The following is an 18,478-nucleotide window of genomic DNA, read 5'->3' as shown; positions in this document are numbered from 1 at the left end:
TAAAGTGACTTATAAAGTGACTCATCATCATCTGTTAAAGAAACTTTTGCTCTTTTGGAATCAGTAAGGCCTCTCATGCAACTTTGTGGCTTTTCAAGCCCCAGTGATTGCAGGTTTTTCCCCCCTATACTGTGTAAATCCCTGAGTCTTCTCTATACTTTCCTGATCTGTTTGGTATCTTGCACTGAAAGGACAGAGTTCTCTCTCTTTTACAGTGCCCTGGCTTGAACCCTGAGCCCTTCTGCATAATTTGAAATCAGATTACATGTCACAGGTGGGACCTCCCATCTTGCAAAGGATTTAAATATCTGTGACTTGGCACAGGCAAGCTTTCAGTTCACTGCAACAACCTGCAAGTTGGACAGAAAGCAAGTCTTATTTTCACTGGAAGACAGAGAAGGGAAAGGTTTGTTAAGGTTTTTTTGCATTAGACCATGCAAAAAATATATATTACATACGTATATATATAATATATAATATATATAATATATATAATATATAAAATACGTAAATGTCAAATTTGTGAGTAGTAGGTGGTGGATTTATTTTCCTAACACTCTTTTCAGGGGGTCTAAATGTTTATCTCAGCTTTTAGATCCTGTAAATAAAACCAGCATAAATGTTTACCCTCTCCCTCAGGAGTTTCTGGCATATTGGTCGGATCAGTTAATTCTAATAGCTTTCTTTGAAATGAATATGGCTGTGTCTATTCCTACTAATCACACACTGGCAGCACTTCACACACATCATTTTTTTACACAGGCTAATGGCCTTTTAATAGAATGCAGTGGTTTCAGGGTACAGGTGAAAGGAGTTACAAGCTGTACTGTCCATGTCTAAGAATGGAAAGAGCAAACTGCAGCACGGACCCACGCGCCTGAGCGTGCACCAGAAACCTCCCCTGCAAATTAAATTCCCTTCTGGTCTCTGTAGAGGGATAAAAATGTCCCTGTATCAGGTATTTTTTTTTTTCCTCAGAACTGGAATTACCAGCGGACTCAAAGCACTGCATTTTGTAAACCCACCAAACTGGGCTCAGCCTTCAGAGCAATTTAAGCCTGGCTAAGAGATACGACAACACGCCAAGGAGCTGTGTTGCAATAGTGGATGTGCCACGAGTCCTGGCCAGGAAAAGTCAGGGACTTCACCTCACTGGGGCATCAACAACACCTTGGCACACTCCTGTGATGCGGATTAAATCCGTGGGCGAGGATGGCACTGCCAGAACTGACATCAAATTCTGCAAGAGCTGGGCTTGTGCAACCTTGATCAGAGTCAGGTTCACAGGAGGGGCTCAGCATCTCCCAGGATTTGGCCACCACTTATCCTCTCTAACTGTTTGCAATGGATCCTTACATCCTCATCACGTTCCAGTTCCAGACCAGCCTCCACGAGGTTCCCTTCATACTCCTCCCTGCGAAACCTCTTGTCGTCCTCATGGTAATCCATGTGAGGTTCACTTTCCCCCATTTCCAGCTGCACTCCCTTCCCGGGAAGCGGCTGGTCCTGCTTGGTGCTTCGGACACTTGAGTCATTCTGCTGAGCTCTCCTGGCGAGTGTCTTCCCTGCTGAGGACTTCTTGTAGTGATAAACAAGGATGTAGTCTACTTTCCTCTTGCCATCTCTGAAGTAGAGCCCGTATTTGCAGTCAGCATCCGGATTTTTGGACAGGGAATTTAATAGCTGGAAGCAGGGAACAGGGGGTGTGGAGAGAAGGAGAGAGAGAGGAACAATGAATGCACAGGCCAACACGGACACCAGACAGACCATCCCTCGTATCAAGGCCTCCTTCTTGCCTGGAGCACACGATGACCTGCGTTCAAAGAGCCAGCGGATGGGAGGAGTCCCGTCACCCCCCCCCCCTCGTGCTACTCACTCACAAAATTTTTGCAAGTTAACACCTTCAATTTTACTGATAGCCAGCTGGGATTTTATTGGCCAGAAATAAATAGATTAGATGGCTGGGATTTAATCTAATCACCAGCACACTAGTTCATAAGTCAGCTACTTGGTGGGTTTGGTTTTCTCCTTTGGGGGTTAATCGCCACTAAGATCATCTGTCCTTTTCCACCCGTGACATCTGCAATGTTGCAATTCTGACAAACAGATTAATATCATGTGGAAACATTTCTCACTTCTCTTATCTACCAGTGCAAGTTCATATCATCTGAGAAAGAGATCATCTTAGATAGAGACTGAAGGGAGCCAGCTGGTCCTGCAGCGCGGCCAAAACCGCGGATGGACCGTGGCCAGGGAAGTGGGTTCGCTGCTTATTGAGTTTCATCACTTTTTTCTCCCCCACTTATAAAACCTATGTCACTATGCAACCTGATGGTGGCAAAGGCTTTATTCCCAACCTTAATTAACGCTGTGTAAGCATTGCAAGATGCAAGGAAGGCGAGACATTCAACGCAATTCCATTTTCAAGCCTTTCTCTGAAAACTGCACAACTGCAGAAACATAAAAAGAAGTACTAACAATTATTCATTTCTACTTTCGCAGCATTTCTCGTGCATAATTCACAATTCTACTCTTGGAGATGCACAGACAAAAAAAAAAACTAAAAAAAAAATTCAGAATTCACTAGGAACTTGCATTTGTTTTAGAAATGATTCCATTTCCAAGCATTTCTCTGAAAACTGCACAACTGCAGAAACATAAAAAAATGTACTAACAATTATTCATTTCTACTTTTGCAGCATTTCTCGTGCATAATTCACAATTCTACTCTTGGAGATGCACAGACTAAAGAAAAAAAAAATTAAAAAAAAGAATTTCAGAATTCACTAGTAACTTGCATTTGTTTTTACAAAAAATACTCATCATGGGAGTAGCTTTTCAGGGACATTTTCTGGCTTTTAATTTTACAAAAGAATGTTAATGCCCTGCATGGGGAAAAGGATTTCTGCTACAAAAGAAAGCAACTGGCCATCAGTTGAAAATCATATCGGTTAAAATCCACTTGGGATGTGCAAACCTGCTTGTTTTGTACATAAAACCATGAATGTAAGTTATTGGGAAGGAGCAGATTCTAAGACAGTCCAATCTTTAAATGCCAGTTGAAAAGAGGAGCCTCTGAGCTTACTGTACATCTGCCAATGCAGCCCAAACTTCACCAAAACCCACTCAGTGTCACACAGATTTGGCCACTTGTCTGAACCTCACTTTGGGGAGGGCAGGTCCCAGCTGCCACAAGTACAAATCAGTGTTTTTTAAGGGACAGTCTGTCCCTCCCTTTTTGTCTTGGGGAGAGATGTTTACCCAGGCAACAAATTCAAGCAGCAAAGCCCATTTCTGTGGGTTTGGAGGGAGGACAAATCATGCTGAAGAAGTCATTAGACAAGTGTAATCAGATATATTGTATCTCTCTTTTCCACTAACCTGAACATTTTACGCCAAATAAATAAATACATAATAAAACAATATAATATTTGGTGCCACCGTGGAGTTCACTCTTTGTCCTCTTCCCTCTTTCCCCTGTTCCATGGAGGGTTATTTAGCCATAACAAACTCTTCAGGGCACAGGCTGTTCATGTTTGTGCCCTACCTAGATATTCCCATTTAGTTCTTAAGCACAACTTTGACATAAAAGACCATTAATAGCTGTTATTTCCAATTGTTTCATGATTACTGGCACGCACCTGTGAATCCAGGAGGGTTTTTTTTTTAAAGCCAGTTTTGTGGCAGGCAACTCACTGATGCAAATTTCTACAGGAACCAAATACTAACAAATGGTAGCTAACCGGATTGTATTTAACTTTTAAAGATGCATTGATCTTGTTAATTAATTAAACAGCAGTTCCTGAAAAACTGGGCTGAACCACCAGATGAGAATGAGAGCTCCTTCACAGTTCTTTGGACTTTCCTCTTGGAAAGCTGACCATGTGGAAAGCTGATAACTTAGGAGAAGGTGCTGCACTGTGGCTGCTGAAGGCTCAATAAACTTATTAATATATGAGAATAGCTATGTCCCACTGCAAACAGGATGCAAAGAAATAAGTGGCCAGATTATTTTAAGGGTGGGGTATTAATGCTGAAAGGTGTTCATGGGCCACAGGCTTTCTTGCAGGGCTGCTGTGCTGAAATACAGACTTGCATGGACTTAGACCATGTAAAGCTCATGTCCCTTCAGTTGAGAACGAGACAGAGGAAAGACATTTCAGTTTTACCACAGCAGGAGAGATATTTACACCCTGACAAATTAGTCCTCCATCCTAACTAAGCCCAAGCACAATAAAACACGTCCTGATTTTTCTGGTACCTCTTTCCCCAGCAAGATCTGTTACACAGCCCACTCCACCTTGATTCCTTCACCTGAACAAACTTCTTTTTACGTGTTTATGACATAACCGACCCGTAATCACGTTGGGTGTTCATATTACTAATTGCCTTTAAATTCTGTGTTACAGAATTTAACTAAGGCACAATTAATGACACAGGATATCTACCCTCTATTGTGTGCTACACAATATTAGTTTAATGTTACCTATGACAACAACAGCTTTTGCACGAAATTTTAGACATTCTTTTCTGTTCTTCTCCATATGGGCAAGGAGGTTGCCACAGCCTTATTGCCAGATTCCTCACTCTGAGAAGAGTTGACCCCCTTTTTAGGCTACATGTCAAACAAGGCTCCCTTGCCTCCCCTTTTCACACATCAAAGAACAAACCCTGTCCTGTGGCTGGTGGCAATCCTTCCCAGCACCTTTGAAAACCAGAGGGAGAGGATTTCAGAGCACCCTGGGAATGGAAGGAATGAGAAATAAGCTGAGGGGTGAAGTGCAGGATGGCTGTTATGAGACATCTGGCAAGTCCTTTACTCACTGTGCTCTCGTGCTGGTCATATCCGATGTCCTCAATAGCTTGGATGTTGATGATGTGGATCCCCTTCTCCTCAGCAGGTAGGCAGGAGTATTTCTTGTTCACCCTCATTCCTGTCTCCTCTGGAACCTCGCTGAGATCTTCTGGCAGAAAATCCACCCCATGAAACTCACTGTCTCCGTCTGAAAAGAAAACGACCAATTTTATCAAGACACTTTTAATTCCCAACCCTTGCTCCTCCCAGAGCCGCCCAAAAGCTGAAACGTATCCTGTTCCTGCCTTCTTCTGCCAATGAGCCCTCGGGCAGGGCTCCCACCCCTTCTCTGTGCCTCCCTTCTCAGCTTTCCTCAGCCCTCTTCAGCCCTACCTGGGTGTCCTCCTCATCCAGAGGAGGAGTGCTCAGTTAACTCAGTGCTCAGTTAACTTTTTTCCCTGCACTGGTGTCCCAGGATGTGTTTATGGTCTCATAGAATGATTCTATTTCTTGGCAACAGAAGGAAAAAAAAGAGGGAAAAAGAGGAAAACTGCCTGAGAATGAGCTGGTGAGGATAGGTGCTCTCCCCTTTTCAGTCAGCATTTTGTCCTTCAACATGCACCTGTTCATGCTGAAAAACTAAGCTGAGACTCTCCCTTCAAGTACCTGTATACTGCATCAGATTTACTGAACCATCCTTCTTTAAGTGGTCTTGAAAATCTGAGCTTTTCTCCCTCTCAGCCTGCCACAGATCTAAACTGTTCCCACTTACTACTTAAGTATATAGATAGGCTAAGGGATTTAATATAAAAATTTCACTACAAACTCAGCAACCAGCTAACTGACAAAATGCAAACTAGTATTTGCATGTGTGCACTTATTCAAGCAATACAAGGCACAGTGTTCCAAGATTTTATTCATTTTGACATCGAAGTAAAATACTGCAGCACTGTAATTTTTTATTTTTTTTTTAAACTACAGAGGAGCAGGACTTGCTCATTTAAAGAGTGAAGATAAAGCAAGAATTTTAGAATTTAGCCTTTAATGGGCTGCCAAATTAGCTTTCCCAAACAACAAAACCATGCAGAGGAGTACACTATAATAGCAGTTATATTACAACAGGCAGTGGTTGCTGCAACTGGTTCAACACTCCGTCTCTGCAGCCCAAAGAAAAGGCAAATGTTAGGTTCCCATTCCTGCCTTCCACTGCAAACTGAGCAGGCACAGACACAGCAGTGCCAGATTCTTCCCACAGGTGCACAGCAAAAGGATGGGAGGCTACAGACACGAGTTGCAACAAAGGAAATTATGACCAGACATTAAAAAAAAAAACCCTCAATTCTCTAACAACAAGAGTGACAACATGATGGGGAAGGAGCCAGCGAAGCTACAAATCTCCATCCATCCCTGGAGATGGTCAGAGCTCGACCACACGTGGCCCCAAGCAACCTGAGCCAACTGTAATGTTGGGAGGGCACTGAAAGAACCTGGGGACGTGCAGGAGCTCACATGGAGAACAACCTGCAGCAGCAGAGGAGGAAGATGCAGCCAAGACCTTGGTACATCTCTTGAGCTTATCAGAGAAAGATAAACATTATTATTATTACAGAAGTCACAGCTGCAGTTATGCTTGTCTGGAACTTGAAAACACCACGAGTTTGTGGATCTTCGTTTCAGTTCTGGGAAATCTGGTGCCCCAAGCGGCTCTCTCCAGGCTGCTTTCCTGGGAACTTCAGTGCTCATTAACATCATCACCTCACCATAAAATCTGGGCATCAACTATCCTCATATATCCGTGTGCACAGCAGGGAACACCCACATCTCTGCAGATCTGTGCTGCTGCTCTTGGCCTTTCTTTAAAAGTCTCCAATAGCTCCCTCAGAACAGATGCCACGCTTGTGATCTTGGGGCAGCGTCTTCCAACTCGCTGAGCCACTTGTAACAGTCAAAGATTTTTCTGGAATAATATAGAGATGCAGCCCCCCAAAAAATAAATCCTCTGTCTCATGGGAGCAATTGGCATGTTTGTAACAATTCCTTATATAGGTATGTTCTCTTTTTCCCAACATATACATGCACATACAGGCAGAATCCCTGAACAATGGGAATTGAAACAAGTGTGATCAGCTGCAGAACCCTGTGTACTCAAGCTGTAAAATATTCCTAAAATAATAAAATAACTTTTGGAACTTCATAAGCGTAACAACCTGCATTTTTATTTGGAAGGATGTCTGAAACAACTCCGTATAAACAGTGGGTTAAGTGCTGTAAAAGTCCACTCTTCTTTTTCCTCCTTTCACACCTGTATGAAGTAAAACCAAGTGACTTCAGCAGATTACAGAGGATATTGGAAGGGAAGCACCTTCTCCTGACTATGAATCTGAATAGTTAGTACATCTCATAATGGACCTGTGAATTGAAAAGTCCTAGTTTAGAAATTACAGCTGGGATGGAATAGCTTTAGAGCAGAAAAATCACAAGCTTCATTGAGTCCAAACAACCTCCCCGTGCCCTGGAGCTGCACTTCTGAGCAGTATTTGTTAAGTCCACAGCACAGAGCAAGGAGACCTGCTCAGATGATTCAGGACTATTGTGCAAGCCCAAACAATCCCCCATCCCCAGGTAAATATTTATACTTCTGTTCACACATCAGTAGCCTGGCAATATCGGAAGGAACAAATGCTTCAGGTAGGCAGTGAATCACACAATTCTGGTTTATTATGACTACTGGAAAGGATGTGAATTGTGAGAGCTTTCTTGATAGAATCTTAATTACAACAAGTTTGATTTCTGTACTCAGAGGTGATGTCAGGATTTAATACCCAGTAAAGCCATCCAAACCACTTTGGTAATCACAAACACACAGGGATTATAACCAGTTCACTTGTGCTGATTTGGCAGAGGTCAAAGCCTTCTGTTGCAGAACACAAAAGAACTTTTTACATGAAATGGAGTATTTTGAAGACTCAAAACCATGAATCTCTATTTTGTGCTAATTATATTAAACAAGGGCAATAATTAAATCTCAAAATAAATTAATGTTCAGAATTATTTATGGCAAGATAGTAGGTGTTAGATGAAGAGTGCAAATCACATTAATGCCTTAATTCAGGTAGAGTGACATCCTAATCTCTTTGTTGGGAGTTGAAAGAAGAGAGCATTGTAAAAATTGCCAGCTTTGCTTCCTTCTAATGCTGACTAACCCACTCTCTTCTATTTACTAAGCAGAAGACACTACAACAAAGACTCGAAGAAGCACTTAATATATTTCAACACAGCTATAAAACCAATCCACCCTTTCTCCTCTGTATCCACAGGTGATTGTTTAAAAACCCACGGATTTCCAGTCAGCAGAAGTCCCTAATATTCCTGGAACATAGACTCAGACCCACCCAATGCTTCTTTTAGACTTTATCATGTATTGCTTTGTCATTTCCCAATATTTGCTATGAATCACAAAACACCCTGCCAAGTGTACAGCACAGAATTTTAAGTACTTTAAAGGAATACTTTAAAGTTGACTCAAAACATCCACATTCTGTAAGAGTGTAGGAAAACTGAAAAGCACTTGATATCAATTTCAATCCCATCCATGAACCAGGTTTGAGAAGGCATTTGGTGAAAATCAGATGCTTAGGAGTTTCTACCTTCCTTAGCACAGGCACTGCCAGGTAATTCCCATATTTGCAGTTAATAAGCCTGTATTTTTCATTGCTGGAATAAAAGAACGGACCTTCAGGCAGCATTTGTGTTTAGAAGAGCTCCATAGGTTATGGACCATATAAATACCTTTAAAGCTGTTCCTTTTTTGTTAGGAGTGAGGTAACGTGGGAGAGCAAGAAGGAGAAGGCATAGAAACAGATGTTTGCAGCAGCTCCTAAACCACCTTTCTGCTCTCTGTGGAAGTTCTCCCAGAGATCCTGGAATGCTGTGGATTACACTGAGCCACCAGCTGCAATCCAGAGCATGGAGATGCCACAACAACCTTGCAAACTGCAGCAAAGTTAGAGAGATTCTGAAATTGTTTCCCTGTGAGATGCATCAGAATAAGCAAGCACTGTGTTCACCTGGAGCAGACAAACCCCTGTGAACCCCAGAGGTGAGAACACGAGGACAGAAACTGGGGTCTGTGCATGGCTGGTGTCTCCACAGCAGCTACTTCTCCCTCTGAATCTCCAGTCAGTCTCTCACTCTGAACAACATGGGAAACAAGACTGAATCCATAAAAAAAAAAACACCTCAAAAATACCTGCTCCTTTGTTCAGTTTTCAGTTGCAGCTGTGAAAATTCTCAAACTCTTCTTGCAAAAATTAACACTAAGTAGTGATAAATTTCCCACCACCGAAATTTGGCAGATTATGCTGTAGCCTTTCCTCATTTAGACAACTGGACTTCTCCATTGATCACCAGGTGAACCAGCACCAAAAACCTGCTCCAGAAATGGGTGTATTTTCTCCCTGACTAGCCACAAGCTCAGTCAAGCAGCTGATTGATATTGCAGTCATAATCAGGCATAGCTGCTGAGTATTCTCAGACAAAAAGAATATTTTTAGCATTAAAATGAATATAAATATTACATTCACACCATGCAGTTTTTACAGAAATATCCTGCACTATTTCTAAGATGAGCATCATCAGGTCAGCATGAGTATATATAAAGAAATGAACAACTATTTCCCTGAAACCAATAATGCTGCTGAAGCTGCCTTCCCTTATCTCCTCTTGCTTTCTTTTTTAGGGAGTGTAAGAAAGTGGTAGAACAAAAAAGCCATAAAGACACCTGAGTTAACTCTCTCAGTTGTTCTCAACAAGGAAGAAGCAGGAGAGTTACAAGACCACGTGATTTAAGACTTTGAAATGTCCACATTCTTATCCTTTTGCTTTACATAAATTATGATAGAATTCAGAATGAAAACTCAAGAGTCACTCAGAATGACCCTGCTGAGATAGGGAGGGTGCATATTAAGGAAGTCATCTGCAAACACACACACATATGCTAAAAGAAATACACATTACCCACAAGTAAAGGTTGAACATTTTGTTTATACCAACATGTGGGCTATTTTTTTGGATTTGGGTCCTTTTTTTAAGAAAAAACTTTGATAAGATACCGAGATAAAATGCCTTAATGTGGTTTTGCTTGCTACATATTGCCCCCTAGCAGCAGAATCCCTCTTCAGCACACTCTGACCCACTTCTTTGCCTCCTGCATCTTCCAAAGTCGGAGGTTAATCCTTGGGCTAAGAAAAAAAAAAATACAATTCTCACAAGTGACTCACCTATCACTTCCTCCTTTTCTTAGCCCACTCCTGGTACACTACTGTATATATATATATATACTGTATATATAGAGGCTGCCAGGTTTGGAGCCCAAAATCCCTCCTTCATCCTCAGGAGAAACAAGGCGAGGCAAATGTCAGGGGAGGCTCAGCCTGCCACCCCAGCAGCACGTCTCATTCCTGACCAATGGGTCATTCCTGCCGGCCCTGGAATCTCTGCCACGGGAATGCCAGCGAGGATACCCACTGCTGGCAGAGAGGGTAGTTCTTTTTTGGGCTGCTGACACCTGTTTACGAGGCGCTGGCCCGGGACCAGCAGCAGGAACCGCGGCGCTCTCCAAGGAGCGCTCCCGCATGTCCTGAACTTCTGTTCTCTTCAAAGCCCAGACGCTGAGCCCTGATTAGATCCACACCTGGGGCCAGCTGATTTAAGTTTTCCCTCACCTCTCCAGTTGTGAACAGCCAGATGTTGCCTCCAGCTGTGCTACTTGTGGCGAGGCAGCGGGTTTCACTCCTAGCGCTGCCTGGCCTGGCAGGCAAAGGGCTGCTGGAAAAGGCAACCAACCTACCCTGGGGCAAAGTTTAATGCCTTTGGGGATGTTGACACCTCCTGTCCATCCTTTCAGGATCTGCAGAAATGCCCCTTTCATCTTCCCCAACACCACGCTAAGTAGGGACACCTTGGAACTCTCCCATCTCTTTTGCTTTTCCATTTATTTTAAAACTGTACTGGTTATTACCTTAATGAATCAAACGTGATGTTATGACCCAATCCATTAAAAAAAAAAAAAAGAAAAACATCAAACAGCAAAATAAAACTTGGACTCCATGGACAGTTTCCTTTACAGGCTAGAAATAGTTTTAAAGCTGAATAATCTTAATAATCTTAATATACCTGACGCCGACAACTTTGTGGGCCCTTTGCATCACACTGAAGGGACAGAGACTTTGTGTCCAGTATTTGGGAGGCTGAAAACCAACTGCTGTCTGTCACATGGGTGGAAAAAATTCAGCTCCTGGCAGGATTATTTGAATGGCTTAGCTCTGCTTCTCAGTACTGAGAATGGTGGGTCTCTAGAGTGGGGCTGCAGCTTTCCTGGAAGGCTGTTTGCAGCTTTAAAGTTATTGATCTATTATTATCATTGACATCTTAAATGCAGGTTAGAAGGACGCACAGCTACGACATCATTTCTATTTCTGCCCTTCTATTTTTGTTTTTAAAGATTCATTTACCCTGTTTGCAGGGTCTGGAGCCCCAGGCTTGAATGCATCTGATCTGACACGAGCCTTGTGAAGTGGGAAATACAAAAACAAAGAGCAAAAATCACCTGAAAACTCCTGTGATAGTAAAATGAACATTTTTGATTGAAATGGCATTTTTCAACAGCACATAAAGGACCAGAAAATATAAATTCTACCATAACATCACTGTCTGTTTATTTAGAGTCTGTGAAATCTGACATTTTATAAAGATATAGAAAGTCTCCAACCCAACCCAAAACAAATTGCACTTTTTTCCACCCCAATTACCAACAACTATTTAATGGTCTATTAAGTCTGCTTTTAGACAGATTTCTAACATACCTAAATTCAGCACTCCTCTTCTGCCAGACACCAGAAAAACATTTCAGATTTGCTTCTTTTGGCACTAAAGCCATGCTCAAGTCTATCATGAAAACATGAGAATGGACTAGATATGCAAGAGCCACTGAATCCATGTTCTATGAATTCTGTTAGTTACATTTTGAAGGGTTATGATGCCCATGGTTTTTTCTGTATGTTCTGAGGGAAGAGTTTTTATCAATGGAAGCAGCAAGATGAAAGGAAAAAAATACTAAAATAGAGATTATGGGGAGGGAATTGGTATGTATTGGGACAACACACCTAAACTCTTACTAGTTTTTTAAGATGTCTAAATACACTTAAAATATTGAGTGTATTTTCCTCTACCAGGCTATTACAAAAGGCTCTTTAAACCGAACATGTGAAAATGAGGGTCCAAAAATTACCAGTTTTACTGTAAAATCTCAGTCACAGACTAAAATTTGAGGCTCAGGCCGTGGCATGCACTGACTGGCAAAGCTGCTCTTTATCCCAGAGGTTTCCCATTTAAAGTTCTAATCTTGAAACACTTGCACTCGTGTTTACATTTCCAAACAAAGTCACCAGGGCATTCAGACCACAGACACTTAGGCAAGGATTCCTTGGAAGGCTTTGCTAACCTGATAAAGGTTTGGGATACAGTCACCACATTCAGGAGCTGCAGCTCCTCTAGGTTTGCCCTGGAAGAGGCAGTCACTGTGCCCGGGGTTGGGTTCTGTAGGGCAGAGCTCCACCTTGTTTCTATATGTTTTTTGGGTGTGCCAGGGCAGGTGGAGCTGATTTGCCAGTGAGATGGTGGTGTGGGATATTCAGCCAAGGTCCCAGTGCAGCCTCTACCTCTGTGCTCTTTGAGGAAATCAAACCAGATCCTGCCCTGAGTAAAAGCTTGGCTCTCTCAAGTTTTCTTCACACCCCTGCAGTTTTAACTTGGATGCAGAACAGCACTGATTTATGACAACAAACGGGCAAGTCTCACCGGCCATTGAAATAATTTCCCTCCCTGGGCAAGGGAATGCAAATCAATGACTGGGGAAAGCTCTATTAACTCTTGTCTATCCATGAGAATGCCATTCCCTGCGTTCCCCAGCCTTAATTAACTAAGCTGAGGCATTCCAGAGGCAGAAGACCTAAGAAGTGATGATGCAACCAGGCATGTTTTTCAGAAAGAGCTGAGATCTGACTGCCACAGAGAGGCTGATGCTCCAGGAAGGTGCCACGTGCCAGCCAAAGAAGCTTTCCCTTTTGCCAAAGGATGCAGAAACACAGCCTGCAGGAAAATAAGATACTACTCCTTAGGTTTCCCATCTTGAAGTGGGCAATCTTAGGTCCCATCTTGAGTGGCAAAATTCTTGGAGGAGAAGGCTAATCCATCAGCAAAGACAGCTCCCCTTCAGCGCAGGCAAGGGGAAGGACTGGGCCAGTGCCTTGGTAAGGCATTTTGAGACCTCCAGATGAAAGGCACACTTGAAATGTTTGAGCAGGGACAGACATTCTTTGCAGTTTAGCCCTCAGCAGGGAAGCTGGTAATGACAGCAGGGCCGAGCCCAGGATCACCAATCCCCTTCCTTAAGGAGCTTTTGACGATATTTATTATCTAATACACCTTCCTATCAAAGGAGCACCCAAGATCCAAGTGTTAAGAGCTGCCCTGTAGGTTTTGTAACAGGGGACAGGCTTATTAACAAGCCTGGATTATCCAAAGGCTTATTCAAAAAATCAATGAATTCACATTTCCTACTGAAAAACAAAGGAGAGGAAACTGCCATGGAATTGCTGTCAAGTGTAAAATGGAAAGGAGCAGAGCATGGAGGGCTCTGTGGTTGCTGCAGGTGGTCAAAGGCAAAGGGGCCAAAACCTCCCTCCAAATTTCTAAGTTTCACTCCTAACTCGTTCTTGTTTGTTCTGCAGCAGTACTTTTCCACGAGGAGCTCTGAATCCATCCCAAAGGTATGGATTATAGGAGCAGATTTCTGCCGGAGGGACTTGGGTCCACAGCTGGCCCGCAGGTGCTTAACACTGCTCTCTCCAAAAAACCAAACAGCAAATCCGATGAATTCTTAGCATGAGAACCTGAGACAGACATATTTTGAAAGATCATTGTGTTCCATCCATGTACAAACAAGGACATCTTGGCAAAATCAAAGAGATGTCCTACCAAAAAAAGACAGTTTTTCTAATTACGATAAGCATGTAAAACACTAATGCACTAATAATAAAGGGCAACTGCAGTCCAGTGTTTTATTTCAAAAAGTGTGAGATAAACAGCAAAAGGGGGAGTCCTCCCTGTCTTGTTCCTTATTCTTTGAGAAATCATCCCCAGAAAGAGACTGGCAACCAGAAGTAGCATCATCATCAGGCTTCCCATAACAAACTCTCACTACTCTCTCCTTGTCATCAGGTATGAATCCTCCTCCACTGAGGAAACAACTCTGAGCACCACAGATGTGTGAACCCAACCAACTAAGCCCAGAAACTGCGTATTTTCAAACAGTGTTTCCCTTCTGTAGCCAAATATTCTGTTAATTCCCAAACTGTGGCTGTTCCACCGTGAATCAGACCAAAACACATCCCATGCACACGACTGATGAGGGTTTGCCCAAAGATATTCTGGGTAAGAAAGGAAACAGCAACTCCTGCCAAGAGCAAACATTTGACATCAACTCAGATAGGGAGAAAACATTATTTGTTTTCATATTTCCTGAGAAAGACGTTGAAGATGTGGTAACCTTGTTATTTATAGAGGGTCAAGGTTTCATGCTAGAATTTAGGAAAGGAATTTATTTTCCCCTAAAGTGTGATTAAGTTTATAAGCTTAAGACAAGTTTTGATTGTGGTGGGGTTTTTTTGTTTTGGTTAGCAGAATAATATTTCATTTTCTGTCTTCTTTTTTCTGAAAAAGGAAAATGTGCTGTTCATTTATCTGGTAAATGTTTATCTGTTCTGTGTTAAAAAACCCTAAACAGTAGAATAAAATGGAATTAAACTTTAATATATTGCTTATCTTCAAGCATTGAAACATTTAGAAAAATAATACTCTACATGAAAAAAAAAAATCTTGTTTTACCAAAATGTTTAGAAAAGTAATTTTTTTGGATACTGTCTTTTAGTGTATCTGTTATTCCATAAACTCTTTCAAAATATATTGTAAACTGTTATTTGAAAACTTTATTGCTTTTTAATAACACATTCTACACTGGTTGGTTCAGTCAACTGGTTTACAAAACACAGGATGCATTTTTGTCAGCTACAATTCTAGTCTCATAAATAGTCTCTATATTTTTAGGGTTTTTTAAGAAAATATTCAAGCTCTTTGGAAATTATCTTGAAGTGATTGCTTTTAAACCCGCAAAAAACTTATTGCTGATTAAGAGAAAGAAAAGTCCTTCTCCCTGATCACAGCAGTGATGTCAATATTGGAATTTAAAGGAACAGAGGGCAACTAGCTAAATAAAAACAAAGCTGTTGCAATTCTGATTGAGTGGAGATACAGCCTTGAACCATTTGCTTTACTAACCTCGTTTATTTTTTGTTTTTGGTTTTTTTTTTATTATGACTGGGCATGTATCTGAGATACTTTGGGAAGTGATATGATACAGCAACAGCATTTATGGTGGAACAGGCACGACAGCACTGGATCAGATACTGCACAGTGCACTCATTTGAAGGACACATGATATTTAAAATATTTGAATCGGTTGCAGCGGCTGCAAAAAAAACACCTAGGGGTGTAATTTTTTATTTTCACACTGTCAGGCTCCAGCCCAACTCAAGATCAAGGCACCCTTTCCATGAGCTGCTTGGTAAAGATGTACAGAGGGGGGAGGCAGCTCACCTGGCTCAACAGGATCAGGGCATCACCCTCTCGTGGCCCTGTTTCCCTCCTTCACATGATAAAAAAATCTCAAAAAAACCCAAGACAACCTTCCAAGTGACGTAAATTTGCTGCCAGCTGGGAGCCACAGAGGAACAGCAGCAAATGTACTGGATATAGAATGTGTGTGTAATCCATCACCCTGGATTTATAGCCCATAAGAGACCATACACTGGGAGGGACAGGGGTGCTAATTGGTGGGGGACTTGATTAGGGGAAGCTATGTCAGATCTCCTCCCTGAGGAACAGCTTCCACTGAATCAGCTCCTCCACCACCAATACACATGTAAATTTAGTGCCCCCAAACAGGTCATAGCAATTGTACCTTTGTGAATAACTACATATTACATAAAGAAGTATTTCAGCAATATTGCAACACCTGTAATGTTTCTGAATCTACTTATTTTCTTTGCCTAATTTTAACACAAGCGCGATTTTTGTTTAGATGAAACTGAGACTCCTTTCCTGAGAACTCTTGTCCCTAACCTTATTCCTTCAGGAATTATTTGTAACTCAGATCAGTAGTTTGAATTCTTTACTCCTTTTCCACCTGCAGGCTGGTTCTTGTCCTTGTGACCGAGGGCAAGCAGGACAGCAAATGCCACCACAGCACAGCTCCAGACAAAACAGCCCAACAAGACGCTTCGAGGAAACTTCACAGACCAAAGAAAATCTTCCTGATTAACATCCCACAGTGCTACACCACCAAACTGTACTTTGTGGAAGGCTGGGTGCTCTAATGGTACTGAAAATTGGAGCCAGTAGGTACGACTCGACCCCACCCAAAGCTTTTGGAGCGCCAGTTCTCGCAGGAGAAAGTATCGACAGACCAGTGTTGTCACTCCTGAACATGATGTTCCAGTGGGGGAAAAAAAAAAGCATCACTGCACCTACTCCAGGCCTGTGTAACAATGCCCACATCACCCCACTGGGATCCCCCTGGACTAGAAAATATCAAGTGCTTTGTCTGGTAATTTTTACACTTGCTAATCAGCCATCAGGCTCTTAGAAGGGACTCAGCCTATGACCTTTTCGACAAGATTTAAGCAGCCAAGCACCAAAATCTGCCAACTGTAGAAAAATGTGTATCTGTCTTTCATAGTAAAACAACTGCTTGCTGGAAAGGGACACTTCTTGCTCATCTTGAGGCTTTTGAGCACTTGTATCCTGTTTGGCTCCTCTCCTTATGCCTATTTATTTGGGAAGTTTACGGTGTGATTCCCAGAGGTTTGGATGCTGTATCACTTACCCACGTCAATAAACAATCTGGAGCACTGTTTAAATAAGGAAACACTTTGTAGCAGCACAACCAAAGGGACTGGTTGTGGCGCTGCTAGGCCTTAGGAAATCTATGCCTTAGGGGAAAAAAAAGAGGTGGGGAAAATGGGATCTTCTTGTGCAGACAGCCATTTATCTGTCATTAACCCACCAGCATCACTGGGGCACATCACACAGCTGGAAGACTTACAGACTGCAAAATACAGATGCAGTGCAACAGATAAAATTCCCACCTGCAGGGACCTTTTCAAACTTTGTCCTTCCGAGTGAAGCCCTGTTGTTTCATCACCAGGAACCAAACCAGACATTCTGGTTGTATCCTCGAGGGGCTCAGTCCTCAGGGGTGCAGTTCAAGCTTCTGCACCCCTAAAATGCATCATTATCCCCACCACTGGCACAGGGTCCATTCTACCCCTGAACTGGAGGTCCATTCTACCCTTCCTTCTGGTTTTTGGGAAGGATATTATTGGTTTTACCATTTACTGACAGTTCTCTCCTTATTTTGTAAATACCAAAGACAAGGATGTTTCTGCTCAAGCCCTGTTGTCTTGTTTTTGGGAGACACCTTCTGCTGAGAACTTCAAGCCACCACTGCCAGCAGAGGTGCTCTCAGATCAGAACAGCAGCAAGCAGTGCCAAACCAACTTGCAGCCAACACCTTCAGATCAAACTGCACACCCACTGCCTGCCCACCCTGTGCCCAAACAGGACTTCTCGATTTCAAGGAACACCCACAAAAATAGCTTTGCTGTGACTGTAAATCTTTAACAAGCCCATCAGGGCTCTCAGCACGGTGGAACGTGGTTCTGCTCAAACACAGGCTGTTCCTAAACTTCTCACATGATAGCTCTGTCTAGCATTTGCAGGATGCTTCAGGACTCCCTCCTTCTGTGTTAGCTGAGCACAGCACAAGTGTCCCTCTGTGAGACACAGCTCAGAGAAAGGAAAATTACAGTTCAGGGTATACCAAGCAAGGTATTTCCAGTAAAGATGAACAAGCAACAGCAGCATTTCTCTGTGGGGTATTGCCTGCAGCACTCATCATCCCCTATTTCAGACACATGAGCTCAAATTTAAACATGCAAAATGACAGGGGGGGTGGTGGCAGTGATGGAGGGAGAAGCTTGTCTTGCTAGAGGACAGTAAAAGAACTAGAAAACTACTCCTTCGTTACCTTCTTTCCTCCTACCTCATTGAGTGGTCAAGAAGCCAAAGGGCAATGAAGAACAAATGAAGTGCCCATGTGACTATATCAACATTTAAAATGCTCAGTTCAGAGATCAGTTTAGATGAGGCTCCAGCGCAGAGGCAGGAGGTTCATACCAGAGCAATGGAGGCAAAAGAATAAAATAAAACAAACAAATAAATAAATAAATAAAATAAACCCAAACTATTTTTGTAGTGGTACTTGAGAAATTTATGAATGGGATTCTGGGATGTGGTTGCCCGAAATAGCAAAGATTTGGACATGGTGACCCAGGAGCTCCCGAAAGCAGCTGGCACAGAGGCCACGTGTGCACACAGGGTTTCCCACTGTTTCCTTTCCTCTCCTGTAGGCTTTTCCCTCTGAGCTACAAACAAATCCCAGCATTAACACAGAGCACCTCAGACTAGGACAAGGATGACAAACAGTGTCCCACAAACAACAATTCT

General features: G+C 42.5%; 1 protein-coding gene across 3 annotated transcripts in view; it reads right to left on the bottom strand.

Annotated features, from left to right (window-relative positions):
• The window catches only part of ANO1 (anoctamin 1), an 80,230-nt gene that overhangs the window by 41,980 nt on the left and 19,772 nt on the right, over nt 1-18,478 (bottom strand). For all 3 annotated transcript variants that reach the window (XM_051776931.1, XM_051776929.1, XM_051776930.1), the window contains exons 2-3: nt 4,825-5,003; nt 1,357-1,683 (exon numbers count right to left, since the gene is read on the bottom strand). In XM_051776931.1, coding sequence (XP_051632891.1) covers nt 1,357-1,683; nt 4,825-5,003 — 506 coding nt within the window. The remainder of the gene's footprint in view (nt 1-1,356; nt 1,684-4,824; nt 5,004-18,478) is intronic.

Source organism: Manacus candei, unplaced genomic scaffold, assembly GCF_025592945.1.
Source record: "Manacus candei isolate 608988 ecotype Guabito, Panama unplaced genomic scaffold, ASM2559294v1 h1tg000009l, whole genome shotgun sequence".
Classification (NCBI taxonomy): Eukaryota; Metazoa; Chordata; class Aves; order Passeriformes; family Pipridae; genus Manacus; species Manacus candei.
The sequence above is the reverse complement of the archived record's forward strand: the minus strand, read 5'-3'. Positions and strand labels throughout refer to the sequence as shown.